Here is a 23,734-nt window from a genome sequence, read left to right as displayed (position 1 = left end):
ATATATATATAACTTATTAAAGCTTGTATAAACAGTGCGTAAATACATTTTTTTGTGCAGGAATGTGACTTTGGGTTTTGATTGGCAGGAGATTTTCAATGTTTCTAAGGAGATCTGATTGTCGTTTTAAGAACAAACTTTGAAAACGAGAACTTGTCTTTTATTTTCTCAGCATCGTATTTTATATAATTCATTTTTGGGGCGTTGTTTGTTTTCATTGATGATTAATCTATTCATTTTTTATCATTCAGTTTGACCAACAGTCCAAAACCCCAAAATAATTCAATTTACAATATTATAAAACAGTAAATCCTCATGTTTGATTAAAAAAAAACCAGTATAAGTTCAACTTGATTATCTAAATAGGTGATGATTGATTTTCTGTCATCTATTCCCTCAACTGACATGTTTCCATTTGGTTTCTATTGTCTGCTGCTCTAGTCTGCAGCTATTATAAACAAGGAAGACAGGATTTATGGTTGTCAAAAGTAAACAGAACATGTGGTCGCTGCTCGACAGGTTGAGACAGAGGCGTACTTCCTCCTACACTGTAAATCATTCAATGAAACAAGGAACATTTACTTTTAACAATTATGTAACAGGCCTACTAAACTTCAATAGTCTAAATTGTGTCTTGAAAGGAAAATTATATAAGGAGATGGTGCAAAGCTTATCATATATCTTATCTTGTATTGTCTTATCTTGTCTTATCTTATCATATCATATCATATACTGCATCAACATTCCACAACCTGAGGGTCAATGAATGACCTCAACACACAATCAACAAACAGACAGACAGAGCAGAGGTTGAGGGTCACATGGTTTAGGCTTTAATAACAGCTTCATGTTTAGATGAGATCAATTCTGAATCAGACTGAGTTGAAAAAAGGTCGATAAAATGCTGAATTACCAAACTGTGTTACCGAGAGCCTTTAAATGCAAAAACGTTGCTTCATAACTCTGTGAGTCCCCCCATCATTTTAACAACCACCGGCAGCTCAGTGGTGATTAGTTCGTGAAATCAAAGTCAGTCATTCAGAAAAACACTTAGGAGGCCAGTGTAGCGAGAAGGACACACCACCTCCAAGTCTTCTCTGCAAGCTGCCGCGTCCTTTCTGTGTGCAGTGTGTCCTAAAAGATGTTGGTGTGGAAAATATAAAAATCCTTAGAGGGGAAGGTATGAATCAAGTGAGAGCTGAGGCGGCAACTTTTTAAAATAATTTTTGGAGTTGGTGTCGGAGGGAGAGGTTTCGTGGTGAGCAGCGTGTCTCTTTGAAAACAGCAGAGGAGGCAGAGATTCAGATGGCCTGCCGCTCTGGTTGCTCTGTCCTGACGGAGCGGTCGTCCGGGGGTTCTGACGTGGGCGGGAGGCTGTTGTCGACGCCATCCAGGCTTTTGCGGCACACCGGGCAGGTGTCATGCTTGGAGAGGGGAGGGGAAAGAACATGGTCACACATCTGCAGGAAGAACGTCAGAACAGATCATTTTTGGATTGAAATTCACATCCATGAAGTCCGGATGTGGGCAAATACTCTTTACAGAGCTTCAAGCCCCTCAACCAACTAACCACAAGCACTCCTTGTCCTTACCAGCTCCAGCCAAGGCACTATACAATGACCATGGAAGTAATGGAGGCAGGGAAGCTTCCTGACAGATTCCCCTAGTGAATACTCCTCCCTGCAAACTGGACACTCCAGTCTGCAGTCTGAGAGGAAACATGAGAAAAAGATGAACAGAAAGTCAACTCCACGGCACCACAGATGCACAAAGCAAGTCTGTGAGTGATACTTTCTTATGATTAGGGTGGGATATGAAAGATGGAGGGAGGAAGAGATAGATGAAGAAGAGGAAAGATAGAAGACAACGGTTAGATAAGATGGAGGGTGGATTGATAGGAGGAAAGGAAAGATAAGAGGAGAAAAGGAGAGATGGGAAAAATGGAAGCCAGGAGGAAAAAAGGAGGGATAGGTGAAGGAAAGGGGAAGAAGTAGGGAGAGGTATGGGGATGGAGAAAGATAGAATGAGGAAATGAAAGGTTGGAGAAGGAAAGGAGCGATAAGAGGACAGACAGAGAAGGTCTGAGAAAGGAAGGGAAGATGGGAGGGGAGAAGGAGAGACTGGCGAAAGTAAGGAAAGTAGAGAAGGAAAGATAGGAGGGGAAGGAGGAGGGATGGAAAAATAGAGGTAGGGAATGAAAGATAGGAGAAGGAAAGGGACGATTAGTGGAGGCGAAGGAGAGATATGAGGAAGAAAGGGAAGATGGGGTGAAAAGAAGGAGAACTATAAGAGGGAGGGTTAGATAAGAAGGGAGAGTGGAAAGATAAAAGGAGGAAATTAATAATTGGAGAAGTAGAGATAGGCGGCGGAGGGGAGAGATAGAGGAAGCAGTCTGATCATAATGTAAAGCAGCCTCATCTCAGATTCTCTCCTCATATGAACTGTATTGTTCTATTCTGTTGTTGGGATTCCCACCTATCTGCTCCTGGGAGACGCCAACTGTCGGCAGGGACGAGATCATCTCCTTCTCCGCAGGAGGTGGACCGGTGCTCTCCAGCTGTCCTAACAACTGGGAGAGCGCCAGAAGAAATGGATAAAGTGGATGAAATGGTTAAGGGACGGGTGGACAAAGACAGACAAAAACATCGTCCAAAAGAGGATAAACGCATTTAAACACTTCATATCTTGACTTCTTGGGGTCAAGACACAACATATTACGATCAATAATGTAGCTGCAGTTTTTCAACCTCAGCACTCGGACATCACTGACCTCCGTGATGACAGCGTCCAGACCTCCCTGACCCCACGCATAGTCTCCAGGGTTCGAGTGCAACTGCAGCATGCTGGATCTGAGAGAAAGCGGGACAGAGCGAAAGGGGGTCGGGGGTGTCACATCAAATTACACGAAATCAAAAGTAAATGATGTGAATCGAAATTCCCAAAAATGCGATTTACAATGCAGCTGGAGCGGCGCCGGGGTTCCCGTTGCTGGCGAAGAGGTCGGCCAAGAACTGCTGCATGATCCTTGAAAGGTAAAAGGAAAAAAACAAGAGAGCAAACTTGTCTTAGTGTGTGTGATTTAGAAACACAGGCTTCAACAGTGACAGTTTATATCCATTCATTCTGCACGCAACTGATCTGTTGAGTCATAACGGTTTTCAGTTTTGATATGAAATGATTACAGAGGTGTTTATACACTATGGCAGTTTCATTGAACTGCTGTGGAAACCATATGTGGGTCAGATAAGGAAATTACTCAAAAATGAGTGGGTGAAGGTCTGTTCCAGTCACTGGTCAATTGAAGGCCCCACATTCCAGACTACTTAGTAATAACTGTGCTGTGATGGTCAGTGTTCTGCTGCTATAAGGAAACAGCCATTACCTCTGCTGGAATCACTTCTTATAAAACATGCATGAGTCAAAGATAAGACATAAGTCATGTGTGAGTCCTGAATAACATACCACACTCTCCTTTATCCTGCATATGTTGTTTGTGAGGATAAATTATTTGTGTTCTGTGGTTATGACGGGAATCAAACGCTGTCAACATTCTTCTCTGACATAAACTCTGATGATCAGATGGACCAAACATTGGATCTTAAAAATTCATACTGCCAAATATGAGGAAATAGGGAATTAAAGTTCCTCTTTGGTTGTTAGACCTAAATTCTCAACCTTCTTCTTCACATTCTTCCCAGAGTAGGTGTGAGCCCCGTGAGATTTCCTCCTGATATCCCACATGTACGTAGACAATAATTTGCAGGTTGTTATCTAAAGGGCTAGTTGCCTTTTCAAGTTGATGTTAAGTAAATAGAAATAAATGTCTACTAAAGGATTGTTACACTCTCAGAGCTCAGCCCACACTGTTGATGTTGCTGTGTACCATGTCCACACACCCTTCCACTGCAGAGCTTTGCTCTGGCATGGACGACCTCTCTTCTTCGGGCTGGGAGGGAGACTCTGGTTCTTCGGCCTCGGCGGTGGCGTCGGCGGTGTCGGCAGCTGGTGACACCAGAGACGGACGGCTCTGACCTGCAGATACCTGCTCGCTGTCATCTGGGTGGGACTCTGAGGAGGGCGGATGCGACAGCAGAGCAGAGCGTTCCATAAACAGCAGCTGCCATAACTTGGAGAGAGACCAGAGAAGCAATGTGTCAAACAAAGCCTGCGAGAAAGAGGAGTGCTCTAAATAAAACACCGTCTGTAAGGACATACCTCTGAGAACAACGAGTTGGAGTCTTCGCTGGCTGCGGGCGTGCTGTCCTGCAGGAGACTGGACAGCAACAACAAAAGTCAACTTCATATCAGGGTTGTAAAATGAAAAACAAAACTTAGAAGGGCTTTTAAAAAGTGATGTTTTCAAAAGTATTAGACCTGGCTCCTCTGTCACCTTCATAACTCTGGTTAGTTTAAACATTGTAGTAAACCAGAGAGGAACATTTCCCAACTTTTGGTAAAGTTTAAACTAAAGTGTACCTGGAGTCTTCCGCCACCTCCTCAATGAAGCCCGAGTCACATCTGGGACAGACAAGATCCTTTGAGAAGGGAAATAAATATGCATTACACTCTCAAATCTCTCATCTCATTCCAAAATTATGGACACTCTCATTTCCATCTCAGTTCTTCAGGGAATGCTTTCAATAGATCTCAGAACCTGGTTGTAGAGATCAGCACTCATTCAGCCTCAGGGGCATTAGTGAGGTCGCCACTGATGGAGGATATAATCACTGTTCCAGTGTTAGGTGAGGCTGAGCTCTGGGATCTGACCAGGCCAGTCAAGTTCTTCCACACCAAACTCACAAATAATTTCTTTCTGGATCTTGGTTTACGCACAGGGTGACTGTTATGTTGAGTTTTTTTTCAGTAGGAAGGGAAAAGGAGCAAAGGCTATAACATGCAAAAAGGTTCCCATTGAGAATCAAACAGGGCACAATGTGGTTATATGGTTTGTATCTTAATCATGTGACAGGGAATGACACAAAACCAGGAGCACACTTCTCTCCTCTTTGTTATTGTATTAGCGTTATGATTTACCTTATTAGAACGGTACATATGGGGCAAACCATCCCTGTGACTTGAGGCGCATAGTTGCACTGTCCACATTTTATTCTGGCTTAGAACCTGTTTACTGTCATCCCCAAAATGTTACTTTTGCAAAAGCACAGAGGTAAAAACAATAAAAGGTTCTAAATTGAAAAAACAATGTGAGTACTTGTTGCCCCTTTAAGAAGTTTATGTTATTATGGAAAATAGAAATTATAAAACTGGTTTACTGATGCATTGCCAGCATTTTACTGTAAAATGGAAAGTGACCCAAATGTTAATCAACATATTGTTGGGTAAAAATTAAATAAAACGCAAAACTCATTATGCAAATGCTTACAGAGAGTGAGTAGGGGTGTCCAGATATTTTTGTCCTTTTGTTGCACATTAAACTCTCTCTGGTCCATCATAACAATGCCAGTGCGTAAAGGTGCCATGCGTAAAAGCGTCAGCTCCTTTACGCACGTCAAGCCGAATAAATACAAGTCAAACTCTCACTGACACTAAACGAAGGAGGCTCCACTGTGGATATTAAACTGCTCCTGTGGTGCATGGAGCTCTGCATGCTGCTGCTGCATGTGGGGACACATGACCTGCTCCTGTGACGTCCCTTACACGCAGTTGACAGAAGACAACTGGACACACTGGTGTTTCTAAAAATGGCAACGTGAGTCGCCAGATTCTACTCCCCCCTTCTGTCTCTAATGTAAGATCCTGGTTCATACAGAGCGCGAATAAAAACCACCATCGTGCCCTCACACGTGTTCTGTCGTGGAGATAATATCTGTCACTTTAAAGCAAATAGTTCTTTAAAGAAATCAATAATTGCGCGTTAAAACAACAAAGTGATCCAACAAGTCGTAATCCCTCCCTCCGTGTGCGAGTGGGTGATTCCCAGGTTTGGAAGTGTGGAATAAAAAAACACAAAACTCTCCAGAAGGAAACTCACCGGGAGTTTTGGGTTAGTTTCACATTTACAGCAGTGACAGAAAAACCGGTGTTGTGGTTCCTCCGCAGCCTCCGCCATCTTCACGGTGCAGAGCCCGACGTGCCAGTGGAAGCCCATACAAGTCTCCCTGGTCTGTTCCCCGGGTCACAGCAGGGCAGGAGGGTCTGGTGCCCGGGACCAGGGGTGTCAGAGCACCGGAAACACACGGGTCACTATGATAACAAGCATGCCACACAATCCTCACCTTACCGTGCTTATAAATACAGATAAAAAAATGCAAGATTTTTTATTTGGATCATTTTTCAACCTAAATTATTTACCTGTTTTCTGGTTAATGGAGATATTTCCTTCACCTTATGCTCTAATAAATATCAAGTTGCAAAAATATAATTTTAGAGTTTGTATAAGAAGCAACGAGATGTCATGGTGACATCAGGGGTGCAGCTCCTCTGAAGACTGTTGGGTGTCGCCAGAGTTTAAAAGTCTATAAGGGGAGTCCTCTCTCTTCAAAGATTCTTTTTTAGTGGACATGGTGTCTGAGTCACAACATTTAAATCTAAGCGTATCTTCAGTGGGTCGTTTCCTAGCAACACAATTACAGTACAGCCAAAAAAATATATCAAGATAAAGGTCTTCATGAGTAAATATCCATATATATCACCATAAATTACAAAATTATTATTTAGGTATTGTTTCTAAGTTTAAATAAAGATTTTTGCTTCTAAGTAACAGTCTGTAGCTCTTTCCTATGACCACTTGATTACCACTCAAAACCCTCATATGTTGCCAGCACAGTCATGGGGGGCAATTTTTTATTCAGTACCTTGCCCGAGGACACTTTGGCACACGGACTGGGATCAAACCACTGACCCTCTGGTTAGTGGACACCTTTTAAACACTTATTAAAAGGCAACATTTAACAAATCTGAAGTTGTGCTTAACCTCCTCACTATTTGCACACATCTTCACGTGGGACCAGCTGAATCAATTACTACATATATACAATATTAAAAAAATACACTTAAATTCAACTCGGTTTTTCAATGTTGTCGAGATGCGAGTTTTTACTGTTTTTTATAGCACTTTTCTAGTACTGATTCCCACTCAAAGCACTTATAATACATCCCAGTGTACAGGGGAAGTTTTGTGTTCAGTACCTTGCCCAAGGACACTTTGGCACACGGACTGGGATCAAACCACTGACCTTCTGGTTAGTGGACACTTTTTGAACACTTAATAAAAGGCAATGCATTAAATCAAGTTATACTGGACTTCAGTTACATTCTTATTGATGAAAATTACATTGAGATATTTATTTTTGGATTTATTGCCCAGCCCTGCAGTGAGCTATCTTCACCTGTTTCAATTACTACATAAATACAATATTAAAAAACACTTAGATTCAAATTGGTTTTTCAATGTTGTTGAGATGCGAGTCTGTACTGTTTTCATAGCAACTGTTTCCATGGCAACTGGGTGGCTCCATCTGCTGATGAAGATAGAATTTAAAAGCCCGAGAGCAGCTAATTAGCAAACCTTTCTGATTTGCATGATCAATAACATAAGACAGCAACAACCGCAGTTGACTGTATAAGCAAGACAATTTATTTTTTTATTAAACCAAGACAGTGAATTATAATAATCATAAGAACCACAAGTTGCACAAACAGACCAGTGACAGGTACAGTATAATGTGACCAAAAACAAAACATGTTCATAACCTGATAGTATGTGAGGTTTTGGCAAACACGGCAAATAGGCATTCTCAATAGGAACAACAACAAAAACAACGTGTTAGTTTTACAGTGAAGCAACAGAAAGTAGGGATGGCCGAAGCTGATCCGCTCAGATATGGATCACGTGTTAGACTGGCAGCGCTTCAGGGTTCAGCTCCAACTCTCACATCTGTCGCGTAACAGGACTCCTCGTAAACACAATGTACATCCAGGTCATTTAGATTTTGGACATATGCACGTTAGTACTATCCCACTTGGCACACGCAGCTCGTCGTCTTCATATAAAAAGCATTCAGTGACACAGGTTTCTTACAGCATCGACGTCTTACCGTTTTCACATCATTTTTCTTTTTCCTTCGATCAACACTTGTGATATGCTGACTCATGTTTTGGCAATATAGCTAACTTGGCCTGTACATTTAAATGACTGTATTTTGAAGTTAGACATCCCCACCTCTGTCTCATGCAAGTGCCCTAAAGTTTAGGTGACCCGGGGTAATTGTAAAGACACAGCCCCCCCTCTCCCCTCAATCAAATTCTAATCATCGGTGGGGAAATGAATACCGATCTGATCCTCCATCTTCTCACCCTCCTCCTGGCCCCTCTTCTACCTCTCTACCGGGGCGCGGTGAAGGCCCCCTGGGCGGCAGTGGTGGCAGCGGTGGTGGCGGCCTGGCGTACTGCCTGATTGGACATGACTCCGGTGGCGAACTCAGCCTGGGCCTTCACGAAGCTGGCATCGGTCTGCCTGTACAGGCTGTGGACCTGGAGCGGGGAAAGGAGCAGAATAAGCTGACACCCGATACACGCAGCAATTCATCATCACATCGGGCACATTGTGAGGGTGAAAACGATACACAGACACCCGATATCGAGGCCATTCTTCAGACTGTTTGTTATCTACGGACGGCTCGATGGTGGGCGGACCACCTGGACAAAGCGAGCGCGGGTGTTTACACGGAGCAGGTAGAAAGTGAAACTACAGTTTTCACTCTCGTTTATTGAAAACTAAACAGGTTTCTCACGATGCGCTTAAGTCGAAGATCTCAACCATAGACGGTAAATAAAGATGACAGACATACTGTAAAGGCTCCCCAGAAGAGTAACCAAATCATATTGACCGCCCCCTGGTGGCTGGCTGCAATATAAGTCATAAACCCAACCTCGTCCATGTACACATAAAGATGGTTTCTGTGATTTTAGGTAGTTATCATCACATATGAGTAGTGTTAATTGTAGGTGAGGGTGTATTTAATGATGAGTAAGACAATTGGCTCATTGGTCATACATCGGAGGGACCTCGATAGAGCAGCTCTACACCACGATCACTACTGCACGGAGTCTGGCTATTTTATCTTAATTTCTGTACAATGAGATGTAGCGTAAATGCATTGTCCACAAGTCTATGATTAAACCTAATTATAACATTTGTGTAAACTCATTCAAAGACATAAGACACTGTGGAGACGCTGTTTTTTATGGTATTGCTCTAAATATCCTGTTAATCAGTCCGTGCAGGGGTAGTGTGACTGACGCCTTGTCAAAGATGGCCCCTTCATGCGAGTCACAACCTTTGAATTTTCCCTCCAGCTCAACTATTTTATTCACCTTCTTCAGCATGACGACCCCCATGGCGGCTTGGGCAGTAAAGCAGATGGCATTTATCATCATGATCACTCCGACGGGGACGCTGGTGTTCAGAGCAGCCAGACTCACGATCCACCCACTGAGAGAAAGAGACGAGAGGAAGAAGAAGAAGAAGAGAACGACAGAAGAACAGTGAGGAAAGTCAGCTAATATCCTCTTTTGCACCAGGAAATAATGGACAGTCTAGATGTGAATGAATTATCCAGACAATGTGGCTCACACTCAGTATTAATTATACTCTCGTTATCTTTGTTCTGTCAGGACTGCTGGGTCAAGTAAGGACAGTGAGTACTTAGTTATACAGACATAAAAGTATGAGCTGCAGGATGAAAGAAAAAGTTCAACTGCCTCTGGGAAAACTGAATAAAAATGTCTTCACAAGACAAGGCAACTGGATGGTTTAAACATTAAAAACATGAATTGGAAAGAGGCTTGCATCAGTGTTAAGTTGATATGAGTCCCACCTGAAACCCCATCCTGGGATGCCGATAGTCATGACGACAGAGGTGACCACTTGGGCAAAGAAAATGAAGAAGAAGAGGAAGAAGTTGAAGGAGCTGTCACTCCTGGAAGAGAGGAAAAATATGATTAGTCAGTAAAACGAAGCAACAACAATCCAACAGGATGCATAACTTCACTGGTTCTGGTTGATTAGACTCAGGTTGAAGTTGGGCAGAACTGTGCTGGAAAGTTGCGTGAGACTATTGAAATCCACCTACTAACAAAAAACATGATAAAGATTGGAAGCTGTCATTTCCGACCAGCTGCGAGAACACAGACAGGAAATTGAAGCAGATGTCCACACGGACCTTTAAAAGCAGAAGAACAAATGAGAAACTGGAGAAATGATAATAGAAATCTGGACAACAACAAAGTTAAAAGCAAAAGAGATGAAATGAATTCTCCGTGTTGGCTCTTCCCTTTACCGGCCTCTTCTGCTGATGTTAAGTTCCACTTCCACTGTTTTCGCTCTCAAGACAGTATTAATAAGAAAGGACAGAGGTGAACCTTGAAGAATGTCCCCCACACAGTGACATGTGACAAACCAAAACCAAAAACTTGAAATGGCAAGTAAAGGAGGAAGTTAAGGTTTTTCTAAAGGATTTAGCTACAAACCTGAAGGCTTTGTACATGGGTCGGTACCAACAGACGAAGGAGCAGGGGGTGAAGAGGAGCCCCCACAGGATGGCGAGGCCCAGGCCCACCCCGCCAGAGGGGTCCACGCAGAACATGGCCAGGGAGGAGATCAGGTTGAAGACCAGCGTGCAAGCGGAGACTAAACAGAAGAATGAAGAGAAGTGGATGAGCAACAGTGAATCATTGTGCATCCTGACTTCTCACTCTTTGTCTGAGCCTGACCGGCCGATTGGTTGGCTGATAAAAACGAGTCCAGACATATCGACAATGAGCAGGTTCCTGCTACAGTCCTCTGTCTAGCAGCTAAGTGTCAGAGTCTTTGTGCAAACACGCAGGATCATACTCATACTCATACATGCTCATACTCCAGACAGGAAACTAAAACACACTCCCAACCCAACCCAACCGCTGTGAGAGCTGCGAAGTCATCTGCAGCGTCACGAAACGAAACTAACGTTCAGACAGTAAATGCTGAGAAAGGAGGACAGGAACTCACACATCCAGTAGTAGTACATGATGGTGACAGTTCGCTGGAAACGCTGGGTGATCTCCACGTTGATGTCCTGGTAGAAGCAGGGGCCCACGGGGCAGAAGGAGGGCAGGGGGGGCCAGTTATTCTGACGGGCTGGAGCAGAGAGCGAGGGAAGACAATGAAGGAAAGTATATTAAAAACACGGGGGTTAAAACAGAAAATATGCCTTTAATATGAGATTTAGACCTGTTGACTAATACTTTAACTTAATTAACACTTAAAATCACCTTATTACTGTTTCAATAACATTATAGTGGGTTATAACACATTTATTATATGTTTAGAAATGCCAATGAGTGGACTTTTTTAAAATACCAATTCTATACATAGAATAAAAATGTTAAACTAATGGTTTTCAACTCTGAATCCCTCCTATCCTCCCCATCTTACAGGCTCCAGGTCCCAGGCTGTGGGACTCCAGCTCCCGCTCCCTCCTCTCCAGCTCCTGGGCCTTCTTCTCCAGCTCCTCCTGCTTCCTCAGCAGCTCGGCCGTGGTGGCATTCACCGCAGTCTTAACACAGTGAGACACGGGGGAAATGATGCTTCAGAACTGTGTGTCAGAGGTCGTGTTTGTGTTATAAATAATGAAAAGGATTATGTAAAAGCTTCGGGATCTGATGGTTAAGAGATTCCCGGTGGAGACGCCAAATATACAAACGTAAAGTGTTTTCTATTAAGTGAAGGTGACTGAACGTAGGCACGATTATTAAAATCAGGTAGCATTTGGTGTTGAGACTAAATAAATCATTCAACTAATTAAGCTACACAAAGTATAATTGAGAATGTTAATTCAGGGCTGCACACCAACCAGTGGAAGGGAATTATTATCGTTCAAATTTTTCCTTGAACTCCTAAAATTGCGTATTTCAAGGACTAAACATTCTTAAAAGCTCTTGTGTCAGACCTGGTGAAGATTTACACATTTTATGGGTCTCAGCTTGGGTTGTGGCAAATATGGCTCCATAGCGCCCCCTACTTCAAGTAACGAAGCATTAAAGATGTCACCTATGAGTATGAAATTAGGAAGCATCATGTAGAAAGTCTATTTGAGCCAAACCTTAATGGGCTCTGTGCAAAGTTCAAGTGAGATCCCATTGTGGAGCATCCTGCTGCCACTGAAGTGCTGACGTGAAGGTGACAACAGGTGCAGCATGTTTACCTGGGAGGTGTAGGAGCCATAGTTGCGTGGCTCAGTGGGCGTCGTCCTGCTGGGTGGGGTCTGCGCAGGCACAGGTGCAGCAGTGGGGGACGTGGCCTCATACGGTGGTGGAGGCTGGAAAATATTTTGTTTAAAAGATAAAAATTAGCAAACCCAACCTGCAAGTCAGAGAACTGTGGGTGATTGTGGGAGTGGGCTTGAGGCTGGTGTGTTTACTAACACACCAACAGGAAGTGGACTCCAGCTGTTTCCTAGCAACAAAACCCCAATTTGACAGTTCATCGCTTAGACTCAAGCTGTTCCCTAGCAACAAAATCAATAAACCCCATAAAAAAAAAAACTGAAGTGTTCCAATGTGTACTGTATGCTATAGCACTGTTGTGTCTGCCTTCTGCCTTCAGGGGCAATCTGTCTTATTTATTATTATTTCAGTTTTATTATATTATTATTATTATACCATACCAGAGTAAAATGATTAATTTATGTTGGAATTCTACATAAATAAATTGGTTATTCTCTTAATTGGAGTTGTGTATATTTAAGGATATAAAGATTGTGGTTAAACTGTTTAAATATTGAGCCTCAGATCCATTTATTTTTCATAAGGGTTTAATAACAACATCTTAGGAATCAATGGCATCTATTATAAACACATCGGCCTATGTCTCAGTTTATATTGGACATGTTCATTAGTCCCTCATGTTGATATCGACATGGGGCTGGAAATCCATATTACTCTGGCACTAAAAAAAAAAACAATTAAAACTGCAGCCCTGGTTATTTGTGATTTCCTTTGTTATTACTTCACATATAATTATATGATAGCATAATAACATTATTGCTCACTCCAGTGGTCGTGTTGTCAAATGGGTTGTACAGGTCCAGTGTGGCGTATCCTGTGTTGCTGCTGTGTTGAGTCACTGCAGGGTCCTGAGGCAGAAAACACACGTTTCAGCGAGCAAATACTGGAACGTGAAGGTTTAACAATTGGTCTTTTTTTTGTGTGATGTTGCTGTATAATTAATTAAAAGCATCAGATAGACAGATCAGGAGGAACGACCAGGCCCAGGGAGAGAGAAACCCCCCAGGCCCCTCACACACAGTCACATGAGCAGCAACACGCCTGATATTACACAAACATCACCGACTTCCACACATCACACACAACATGTTAGAGACACTGGGATACCGGGGACGGGCCTACTGGTTCCCAGCACCCACCTGGAACGGGTTGTGGTCCTCGGCCGCGTCCGGGAAGCTGGTGTACTTGGACATGATGACCGCGGAGCTGAGAAATCCGAGCTAACGCGAAGCAGCCACCACGTACAGAGAAAAGAAGAAGGAACCAGATCAATCGTCTTCAATCAGACGACGGGTTTGTTTTGTTGGGAGGACAACGACAGCCGGGCGGTGTTATCCTTTGAGCTAGCTACCCGCCCCTCCTCCGGCGACCATGTCTCTGCACAGATGAATCAGGTGAACGCGGTGGAGGAGACACGCAGGTCGGAGGTGCGATCACCCGGATGCTGGTCCTCTTCAGTCCCGCTGGTCACGATCCGGGACGCGACGTCAACACGCAGCCGACATGTTTCCGTCCTGCAGGAAAACAAGAGGCGATCAGGAAGTGGCCAGCCCGCTAGGTCATGTGACTGCTGCTGCGGCACGGGGGCACGTGGGGCCGCCGGGGGGCGTGGCCACCACTGGACGTCATCTGAATTAGTGTTATGATTAATGCTTTGTTTTATTTGATTAATGTAAATTAGTTTTTTTACTATTTAAGGCCCGAGCACTGAGAGGCACTGATAGACAGTGAGGCCCTATTGAAATTGTAAGGATTATTATTATTATTATTATTGTTCTTATCATTATTATTATTATTATTATTATTATTATCATCATTATTATTTTTATTATTATTAATTGGCTTTTTGAGGGCTTCAACATGATCAATTTTTTTTTTTTTTTAATTTTTGTATATTTACCTCCTGCGCAGAAGTGAACTGCGCATGTCATGCCCAGATGCGTATTCATTAAATTTAATTAAATTTAATTAACTCTTTTATTTATTTTCTATTATGATTTTTTATTAACATTTTACAATTCTCTTTATTAGTATCATTCATCAGTATTACAATCATTTAGTGATATAAGGTCTTGATACATTTTCGAAACAGACTTCACTATTAACACTTTAAACTACATATATAATCACTCATAAAAATGATATAGAATGACTATAGCATATGTTTAACGTTATTTATAAATCAACAGTCCTTTTCCTTTTGTTTTATCCTGTTTTTAAAAGACGAGCACAGAGAGGCACTGACAGACAGTGAGGCCCTATTGAAATTGTAAGGATTATTATTATTATTCAGACAAATTAATTGTTTTTTTGAGGGCTTCAACATGCTATATTTTTTTAAATTTATAATTGTATTTTGGAGTTGTAGTTTAATTTTAATTTTTGTATTTTATTTACCTCCTGCGCAGAAGTGAACTGCGCATGTCCTGCCCAGATGCGGATTAATTAAATTTAATTAACTTTTTTATTTATTTTGTATTTTTATTTTTTATTAACATTTATAATTCTCTTTATTAGTATCATTCATCAGTATTACAATAATTTAGTGATATAAGGTCTTGATACATTTTCGAAACAGACTTCACTATTAACACTTTAAACTACATATATAATCACTCATAAAAATGATATAGAATCCTACAGCATATGTTTAACGTTATTTATAAATCAACAGTCCTTTCTCTTTCGTTTTATCCTGGTTTTAAAAGACATTTCCCTCCTCGTCCAGTAGATGTCCCTCTTGTGCATTGAGGGGATAATTCTCACTCCTGGGCTTGAACAGATTCTCAGGACATTGAGAACTGTGACGTGGCTCAGTTAAAGCAAAATATATTAGTTTTAAAACTGTTTTTCACTACATCCAAATAGTTTAACATGAATGTAGAATTTATCTGAGCATTGTTCATGAAACTTGTAGTTATTTGACGAGTTCCCAAACGATTCATAATCACAATACAGCTGAGATCCTGGATCTGTGACGATGAAGCACAAGGACTCCTGGGAAACAAGTCAGGTCAGTAACACGTATTAATTAGTCACTGATGTGATGAAGAGGAGGAAAGTGCAACAGTGCAATAGATTCACAACCATCAACATTAATTTCTATCTGTGCAAGACAGACAATATTCGCCAATATCCACCAAGGTAACATATCTTTTTATGTGCAACTTGCATGTACAGTTTTTTCTTTGTGCCTCTGTACGACCCGGCAGCAGCAGCAAGGATTACATGTTCAGCTCCACTTCTAAACACACATTTCATGGGCTAATGCCCGTGTACAATCCATCCTGGTCTCTTTTCATTCTCATACAAGTCACATGTGTGAGGGCAGTCACCTGATTTTGATTTAAACACACAGGCTGGACTGTGTCTCTCACGCACACCGACCTGTTCATGTACATACTGTAAATCCCTTTCACTGGACCCCCCACACTTTCTGAGTTTCTATTCAACAGGCAGATATTTATTAAGAAATCAATACATATGCAACCTGGATATAACGGAAAATATTTTACGTATAAGTGCATTTATATCCTGTACACTTTTATTTCCCCTTCAAGTAGCCTTGACTTTTCTAATCCAGTCGTCCTTGTTTTTTTATGGCCGCACCATTTCCTCAGACGGAAACCTTCTGGATGTTTTAAAGATTCCAGAATTCAACTTGACATATTTAGTATTATTTGAAATGTTTGGTTTTCCTCTCGACTTCAATAGAAAGTCCTGCTGGTTTAACTCCTCAGCTTGAGCTTGTCCTGACTGTCCAAGTGGAGCGGTGAGGCAGAGCGAGACGAATCAGATTTAGTGGAATAGGAAAGAAGAAAACAGCCTGTTCATGCCTCTGAAACAATCTTAAAGGATATATTATCTTTTCTATTTCACACTGCTTAGATCTCAAACACATAGCTGGAATTGAGCTCCTTATGAGAAAAGTTGGAATATTCCAGCATTTCACAAAATCATAAATTTTCGTGCATGGTCATTTATTCTGATAATTAGATGTTGAACTTGCTGGGCCTTGCTTTCTTGCATATATTGATATTTTTATATTAAGCATGTTCAAAATAAAAACCTAACCTACCTTAACCTAACCATTTACAGTACATACTGTAACAATGTGTCACAAACAAGACTAACAGAGGTTGTTTTTAAGTCAGAAAAGCTGTGAAACACTGATTTATGTCATGATATTCAAGAATTCAGGGATTTTTATACATCACATGCACACTGTCTCTTTTTTCATATAACAACCAATAAACTGTACTTTAAAGATCAATGCAACCACAGAGGTTAAATGAAAAAGCAAAGAGAAACATGTGCAGGACAGGGTGGAAACGGATGTGTTGGGACAGCAAAGAATGAGCCTTCACAGATTTAATAATTATGGATGAAGGCTTTTTCAGTTTGGCTGTCGCAGCTGAGTGAGCACTGATCTGCCAGGACCTGCTCACAGGCTTCGTCTGTGGGCCGACTCCTGTGACTCATCCTCTAATGGGCCCTGTCACGATTGGTCCAGATGGCCCAGACTCAAACGCAGGAGTTGGTTGCCTCCCCGTCCCAAAACCACAGCATTCCTCGGCCAATCGAGCAGCTCAAGTGCTCCATGACATCACTGCCTGAGGAATGAACTGGCATCACAGTTGAGTGTGGAAAGTGACCCGGCTAACAAGGAGGGACTGGGTGGTTTCTAACGAGCTTGAGTCAAAGAGGTCATTTGGACAGAACCAGGCATCTTGTATGTTTGTGTTTGTGTGTGTGTGTGTGTGTGCGTATGTGTGTGTGTGTGTGTGTGTGTGTGTGAGCAATGCATTTTCTTACTGTGCAAAAAGCCAGGACCACTCCGTGCCCTCCAGAATGCGGAAAAAGCCTCTGCGGTTCAGATGGGCGCTTACACAATAAATTGGGTTTCACTGAGACCACTGACAAAACATCCATACATGTACTTTCTGCCTGGGAGACATAAAAGCATGTACATGACGGCTGAGGTTGTGTAATCCACACATACCTAGTCACACATAATCTTTTCACTCTCCTTCTTTCATGCAGACGCACACTGAGGATCAGCGGAGGAAAGAAACTATGTGGGTTCAGTCAAATATCACAACTCTGAGGTGCTTAATTCCCATTTTATTTACACTTCACCTCATTTTAGATGCAAATAACATACGTCTACTACAGTCTATTTTAGTTTACGGATAAAATTTTTACACGCAAAATCACAAATAACGAGATTATAGAATATAATGCGATGTTGAAGATTAAACCAGTAGTTCCCAACTTTTGTCTCATGATCCCTCGGAAAAACCCAGAGTCTGGTTTGGGCATAACATTTAGATGTTTATGAGATGTTTCACCGAAAGATATTTCCCCTTGTTGCTTTTCAGATGGTTTCCGTTCTAAAGTCAAATAAACCAATACTTCACACAACAAAGAACAAGTAGTTTTGGGTCATGGAAGTTTTCTTTCCTCTTTTTTACCTCAGTAATCATTTCATGATGCCCCATGAATAAACAGTTTGACTAGACGAGCACTCAGAGAGCACAAGCCTCCGCTGAGGCCAAACAGTTCCCTGATGAAACCACATTCAAATTAACTGGGTTCTGGTTCTTATGTGGATCTGCACCAAATTGCAGAAACATAAACATCCCATTTACTTAAAGAACTTAAATGCAGGACTTTCACTTGCAATTGAGCATTTTTGCATTGACGCTTTCCCATCACAGACTCATTGACTCATTGAGCATATTGAGAAGGTTCATCCCGAGGCGGCCCAGTCCTGCTGCTGCTGTTTGCTTGGCGCTGTGTGTATAAACTGGGAAGCACTTCACAGGGGCGCTTGTCTCCACTCTGCTGGAAAACCTGGAAAAACCATCACTGGCCCGTGAACCACGCAGCTCTCCTCAGGAAGGAGACTGTGAACGACACATTTTTTAAGGGCAAAGGTTAAGTTAGTCTCACACACTCACTGGTGTTGAGTTGTAGTTGATGACAGGAGGGACTTCGGGGACGAGGAGAACCAATAGATCTATCATTTTTAACTGGTGGTGCTCTCGCTTCATTTTCCAGCTCCGGTTTGCATGTTTTTCTTTGGATCCATTACGGTGAAAAAGTGGGTTTTGAGAGAGAGCAGCTGGAAACATCAGCACAGAGAGCAAGAGGAAGTCACTTTACGTGTTGTACCTGGGTGCAAAGCCAGAGAGAACGATTGGGGGAGATTTTACTGAGCTCATTCTGTAAATAGGTTCAGCTGGAGAGGGGGAGAATAAGATGTATAACCTCCTCCTGATGTCATGAAATGATTTTCTCATGGCCGCGCTCTCCTTCATTTTCCTTTCCACTCCCCATTTCCGTCCGTGGCTTTGCCAAAGCATCTCTCAAAGCAGAGTTTATGAAACCTGAATTGTCTTTGGGCCTTTTTAAACTAATCGCACACATATTGTCCAGAGCTATGATGACAGAGAGCACACAGAGGACAGGGGACTGGATTGCAAATTGAAAGACTGGTTGGGGGGGGAAGGGTGCGGAATAATCAACGTGTCCAGAGAACGAACAAATGGCAGAAAGTGATGTAAAGGGAAATGGAGACGGAGGACAGGGGAATAGGAGGTGCAGGGAGGAGGCAGCATGAAGAACGAATGTTTGAAAAGAAGTCGTCAAAACAGTAAATTCATATAAAACAGTTTAATAACAACGTGAAAATGGAGTCAGACACTGTGATGCAGCTTTTAAATCGGAATATGTGGCATTCATGTGCGAGTGAATTCAGCTTCGGGGTTAAAAGGCAATCGCATATACATACATTCAATAAAACTGAAGCCTTTTCTACACGGTGGACTGTTCCGACATCTGATTGGCTGTGAGGACGACAAGAAGAGATCTAGGCGAGGAAAGCGAAGTGATGGTGGAGACACAAAAGAGAAGCGTTGGAGGAAGATTTTGAAAAATGTCCTCATTCCTTCTCATAAACTCTGGTGCAGACCACATCCCCGGCGGTCATCGTCTGAAAGAGAAAAGCAACAAAAGGAAAGTTCAACCTACTGGAATATTATGCTTCATTAAATATTAAGATAAACATAAATATGGTTTGTATTGTCGGCTTGTGGATATTCCTCCATCAACTTGAAACTTGTTTTGCCATTTTAATTAATTATCCTCAGAGCTTTTGCAGAAGCTAAGTGGTAGAACTTTAAAGAAAGTTAAGAGTATCATGCAAATGGTTGATAAACAACAGCCTGATAATGTGTGTAGCGGCACGGTTAAGGTCAAGGTTTGCATTCCTCCAAAATTGTTGTGAACTTATGTGCAGCTATTCATGACCCACAGATGATTCACAGACTTAATTGATTCCCTGACGTTTTGATTTATGGAGTTAATATATAAATTTATAGCAGCGAGCATGACTGCAGACTTGGCCTAATAATTATTAAACTAAATAAAATAAATAAACTAATAATTAGTAAACTAATCTTAATTACTAGTTTTTAAATCTTGATAAAGTCATGTTTATACAAATGTTTACTGTGAAACTCTCAGACTCTGATTCTTGTTTTAGCTGCTTGGTCGCTGCACACAAAGGATTACCAGTATCAGCTCTCCGTCGTTGGTCAGCTCTCGGGTCCACGCCGTCTTGGGTCCGTCACCTTTCTGTAAAGTCTGTTCGCAGCTGATCTTGCTTTCTGTTTCCCACTTGGGAAAACTCTGCAGGGAGAATAATAACACCTGACATCATTCATGTGCTTTGGACACAGATGTGATGGAAAAACTTTGGTTTTCATCATAACCACACCTTAGAACATTTCTACCGTCTCTAAGGAAACAATGCACTTCACCACTACCTCAGCATAAAGAAATGAAGAACAGATCCATGCACTATCACCAACGACTCGGCAGTTGCACTCTTATTATTCCCATATGTTCCGTCTGTGCAGAACCGTTGCTAGTTATTACCTTGACCAAATGCTGGTATGCATGTATTTACATTATACAGGAAGTGAAAGGGCTGCGTACCGTGCAGGGACGTCCGTCCACTGTGGCCTCATTGAAGGACTGACCCACGGTGAAGGAGACATTGGTGGTGCGGACGCTGGTGGAAGTCTTGATGGACAGACTCTCGCCCTGCTGGGTGATCTCCACCGCTGGGCTGGAGGCGGCCGTCACTGCGATCTTCCTCAGGAACACATTCACACCTGGACCCATGCAAACAGAGGAGATGTTAAACTGGCAGCTGTGGTGATGCTATAGCCCCAAACGCCTGCGGATTATGAGCAGTGTAAATGTGCAGACATCTGCTGTTTGCTTTAGGAAGCTGATCCATCACTATGAAACTTTCAGCACTTAGGGTTAAGACTTTTAGAAAGTGTTACCAAAGAAGCCACGAGCATGAAGTTTCTTTCTCTGCTCGTTGTTCAATAAAACAAAGAAACAACCTAATTCAATCTTCTTTTTCACAATGTTTTCTTCTCCTCATTTATCTCCTCGGTTTGGTTTTAGGATAACAAAAGTTATGAATGCTTTTTTTTTTTAGCAGTCTATAAAAAACGTCTGTGCGGCAGCGTTGCCCCAAAACAATAACATTTTTTCGTTTTGACCAAAACCATGAGGCAATAAAAATCTCGTCGTGATTAATTCCTTGGTTACGAGTCAGAATGTGTGGTATGCTCCGGCAAACTGTTGCCAGTAATGTAAAGCACATGTGATTTGAGCTTGTTAGCGTAATGTCAGCTGGGATAGACTCCAGTCCCCCCCCCCCCAGCGACTCTCATAGGATAAGCTGTATAGCTAATGGACGGATGGATAAGTTACAACGTGCAAATCCACAGGTATATTCCTTCAAACCACTAATTACTGTAATAAGTGATTCAAGGCAAAGTCTGCAAAAGGACAGAAGAAGTGCATTCTTGACAATTCAACGTGCAGGAGCAAGAACCCCCAAAGCTGCAAAACATAATAGTTTACCCTGGAACAGAAATCGGTGGTTATCCACTCAAATTGCTGCCAAATCTCTGCTGACGCTGCTCCAACAATCAGGTTCAGGGGGTTCATCTTTTCACAGCTTGATTTCACAAAGAGACGGAGATCGAACATGACGGCTCCGCAAAAGCTCAAAGTGGAACAATGGAAACTTTGAATTCACTTGTCCAATAAACTTCAGCTTTGTTTCTCTCTGACATCGAGGTGGAAAGATATCGATTCCACTTCCGTCAGTTGGAGATGAAACTTTGGGAGATGGCTATAGACTGGAGAGTAGAGCACATACCTCCACCAAGGCCCGATAGTCCCCTTAAATTCGATCAAGCTGCAAAAACTTCCATAAACTTACAGAGATCTTTCCCAAACATGTCTGGGTTTTTTCCCCTCAAGATCCATGAAGTATTCACTGGAACATTAAAGAAAATGTTGAAAAAACGCCATAAAAAATATTCTTGGATTCCTGGAAAATGTAATAAGTTCTTCCCTGACTCATATCATATTCTTTCTCTCAGTTTTTTGGAAACTGTGCAGTACTTTTTGTGTCATCATTCTTACAAACACACTAATTGGCAGGAGTGAAAACACAACCTCCTTGGTGGACCCTTGCATGGACTCTCGGTGAAAGAGATGCAAATGTATGTTAATTTGTCATCTCTTTGTGGTTGTTTTGCGTCTTTTTGTGCTTATTCTTTTCGAGTTTCTTTGTGTTCCTGTCTTTGTACTTGTCTTGCATGCCTTTCTGGTCATTTTGTGTCTCTTTGTGGTTGTTCTGCATCTCGTTAGGGTCTTTTTGAGTCATTTTTGCCTTCCTGTAACCATTTAATTAATATAACAAGATGTGTTAAGTCAGTGGGCTTGTGACAGGCCAAGTCACCCATGGATTTGTTCAGCAAGAGGAAATATTTAACAGGATTTAAAACAGGGAGCTATAACCTGTCGGGAGAAATCAGCCGACTCACTGGCGCACAAAGCACAACCAGGATGAAACTCCCGGCTTGTATTTTCATCCGTGGTCCAGGTCAGTAGAGATGTGATTTGATGTTTAATAAAAAAAAAAGTACAACAAATGTAAACGGCCTGTTGACCCTTAAGTTATTGCCGTTTTTTGTGCGTGTGTGAGCTGGACCGGCTTCAGAGAGATCAGGACGACCCAACAAATCTGATTGAAGTCAAACCTGATTTGATCATGGAGTGGTACTAAAAGAGGCCGCACACACACACACACACACACACACACACACACACACACACACACACACACACACACACACACACACACACAAAGTTCCAGACTGGGTCAGAGAGGCCCAGGGTAGAGAAGTAAAAGTCGTTCTCAGAGCCGGCTGGCTGCTGGGGCCCATGTCGAGGCTTAGTTCCGTTTACACTGGCTCTAATTACAACCGCATGAGGAGGACCCTGCTTCAGATGAGTCTAATCTAACATTCCTCCACAGGCTATTTGTCTTCAGATTTTTAATGGATGCCACTGGCTGGCCCTCGTCTGACCTTCCTGTCCTGTTCTCCCCACAGAGGACTTCTTCCACTCGGCCTCATGTACCTGTACAAGTCCTTTTCCTGCAGCTGGAACATGGGTTAGCCGGGCAGCGGCGAACCAATTCAACCACAGACTTCACTTCAGACCACTTTGGTTTTTACCAGTTGACCTGGAAGCCAAAGTGGATTTCCCGCTGACAATGCCACAAAATGATTGACAGGTCTTTGTGAAGGAAGATGCATCTCTTTCCTTTCTGTATTTCTTTTGCATTTTCACAATGGGCCACGGTGGTTGATGATAAACTAGATAACAATGTGCAGCTTGGCTCCAAAGCGGCATCGACCTTTGACAAAGCTTCAGGCAACACAAGTGATGAAAAACTTTTTGTTTTTCGAAGATTATTTACAAAAAGAGGATGCAATTTAGTGGGAACATTTTCAGAGCAGAACAAAAAGCTTCACTGGAGATGTTTCTCTTACTCACCCAGAGCTCTCAAAAGATCCTCAAAGTTTTGCGAAGACTTCATTTTCCATTTTCCAGAGAAATCTGTGACTTTATCCTCCATCTTGATGCAGAGTGGTTCCAAAAGTTATTATAACTTTAATTTTTTTTTTGCAGATTAAGAAGCCGACTGTGGCTGCTCACTCTCCAGAAGATGTCTGTCCCCACTCTCCGTTACTCGGTCTGCAAACTCTCCCCTCTCCTCTGGCTGCATCTCCTGCGTTCATTGGCTGACAGCTCGCCTGCATCGGATGCTGATCCAGCCAATGCAGATGACGGTGGCAGGGAGGGACTTTCCCCCCCCCCTCATTCTGAGTGTGTGTGTGTGTACCAACCCTCCACCCCTGTCAGCATGGTGAAAGATTTTACTTCCAGTAAGTTCTTTTGATGTGGTACAGTAAGGAAAGGTGTGAAGAGGCTGGGGCCATTCCATTCTCAGGTATCTGACAAGAAGTGAAGGGAACAGAACTAAAGCGAGTCAACAACT

General features: G+C 42.4%; 3 protein-coding genes across 3 annotated transcripts; all 3 read right to left on the bottom strand.

The window, feature by feature from the left end:
- Window positions 1–1,301: 1,301 nt before the first annotated feature.
- Window positions 1,302–6,070, bottom strand: rnf115b (ring finger protein 115b). Its single transcript, XM_061093297.1, has 9 exons — window positions 5,993–6,070; window positions 4,477–4,535; window positions 4,216–4,273; window positions 3,897–4,126; window positions 2,956–3,024; window positions 2,771–2,849; window positions 2,476–2,569; window positions 1,593–1,708; window positions 1,302–1,424 (listed from the first exon to the last, which is right to left on the bottom strand). Exons 1-9 carry the CDS (start codon window positions 6,068–6,070, stop codon window positions 1,302–1,304), a joined length of 906 nt encoding a protein of 301 aa, XP_060949280.1.
- Window positions 6,071–7,574: 1,504 nt separating this feature from the next.
- scamp3 (secretory carrier membrane protein 3) lies at window positions 7,575–13,832 on the bottom strand. The gene is made up of 9 exons (XM_061092560.1): window positions 13,425–13,832; window positions 13,050–13,133; window positions 12,204–12,317; window positions 11,435–11,555; window positions 11,009–11,137; window positions 10,492–10,651; window positions 9,840–9,941; window positions 9,337–9,454; window positions 7,575–8,493 (listed from the first exon to the last, which is right to left on the bottom strand). Exons 1-9 carry the CDS (start codon window positions 13,476–13,478, stop codon window positions 8,344–8,346), a joined length of 1,032 nt encoding a protein of 343 aa, XP_060948543.1. The 5' UTR covers window positions 13,479–13,832; the 3' UTR covers window positions 7,575–8,343.
- A 5,399-nt stretch (window positions 13,833–19,231) lies between these two features.
- crabp2b (cellular retinoic acid binding protein 2, b) lies at window positions 19,232–23,311 on the bottom strand. The gene is made up of 4 exons (XM_061093185.1): window positions 23,230–23,311; window positions 20,290–20,468; window positions 19,864–19,980; window positions 19,232–19,282 (listed from the first exon to the last, which is right to left on the bottom strand). Exons 1-4 carry the CDS (start codon window positions 23,309–23,311, stop codon window positions 19,232–19,234), a joined length of 429 nt encoding a protein of 142 aa, XP_060949168.1.
- Between the last annotated feature and the right edge of the window lie 423 nt (window positions 23,312–23,734).

This window comes from Limanda limanda, chromosome 19 (assembly GCF_963576545.1).
Source record: "Limanda limanda chromosome 19, fLimLim1.1, whole genome shotgun sequence".
In the NCBI taxonomy this organism is placed as follows: domain Eukaryota; kingdom Metazoa; phylum Chordata; class Actinopteri; order Pleuronectiformes; family Pleuronectidae; genus Limanda; species Limanda limanda.
This window is presented reverse-complemented; position numbering and strand designations above follow the sequence as displayed.

Coding starts and splice junctions, on each gene's coding strand:
- rnf115b (XM_061093297.1), bottom strand. CDS start 6,070: ATGGCGGAGGCTGCGGAGGAACCACAACACCGGTTTTTCTGTCACTGC. Junction 4,127..4,215: donor CCAACTCGTTGTTCTCAGAG/GTATGTCCTTAC, acceptor TCTCTCTCCAAG/TTATGGCAGCTGCTGTTTAT. Junction 2,850..2,955: donor GGCGCCGCTCCAGCTGCATT/GTAAATCGCATT, acceptor GCTTTCTCTCAG/ATCCAGCATGCTGCAGTTGC.
- scamp3 (XM_061092560.1), bottom strand. CDS start 13,478: ATGTCCAAGTACACCAGCTTCCCGGACGCGGCCGAGGACCACAACCCG. Junction 13,134..13,424: donor AGGACCACAACCCGTTCCAG/GTGGGTGCTGGG, acceptor TTTCTGCCTCAG/GACCCTGCAGTGACTCAACA. Junction 12,318..13,049: donor TTGACAACACGACCACTGGA/GTGAGCAATAAT, acceptor AATATTTTCCAG/CCTCCACCACCGTATGAGGC.
- crabp2b (XM_061093185.1), bottom strand. CDS start 23,311: ATGGAGGATAAAGTCACAGATTTCTCTGGAAAATGGAAAATGAAGTCT. Junction 20,469..23,229: donor GGATCTTTTGAGAGCTCTGG/GTGAGTAAGAGA, acceptor GCATGGGTCCAG/GTGTGAATGTGTTCCTGAGG. Junction 19,283..19,863: donor ACGACGGAGAGCTGATACTG/GTAATCCTTTGT, acceptor TTTCTCTTTCAG/ACGATGACCGCCGGGGATGT.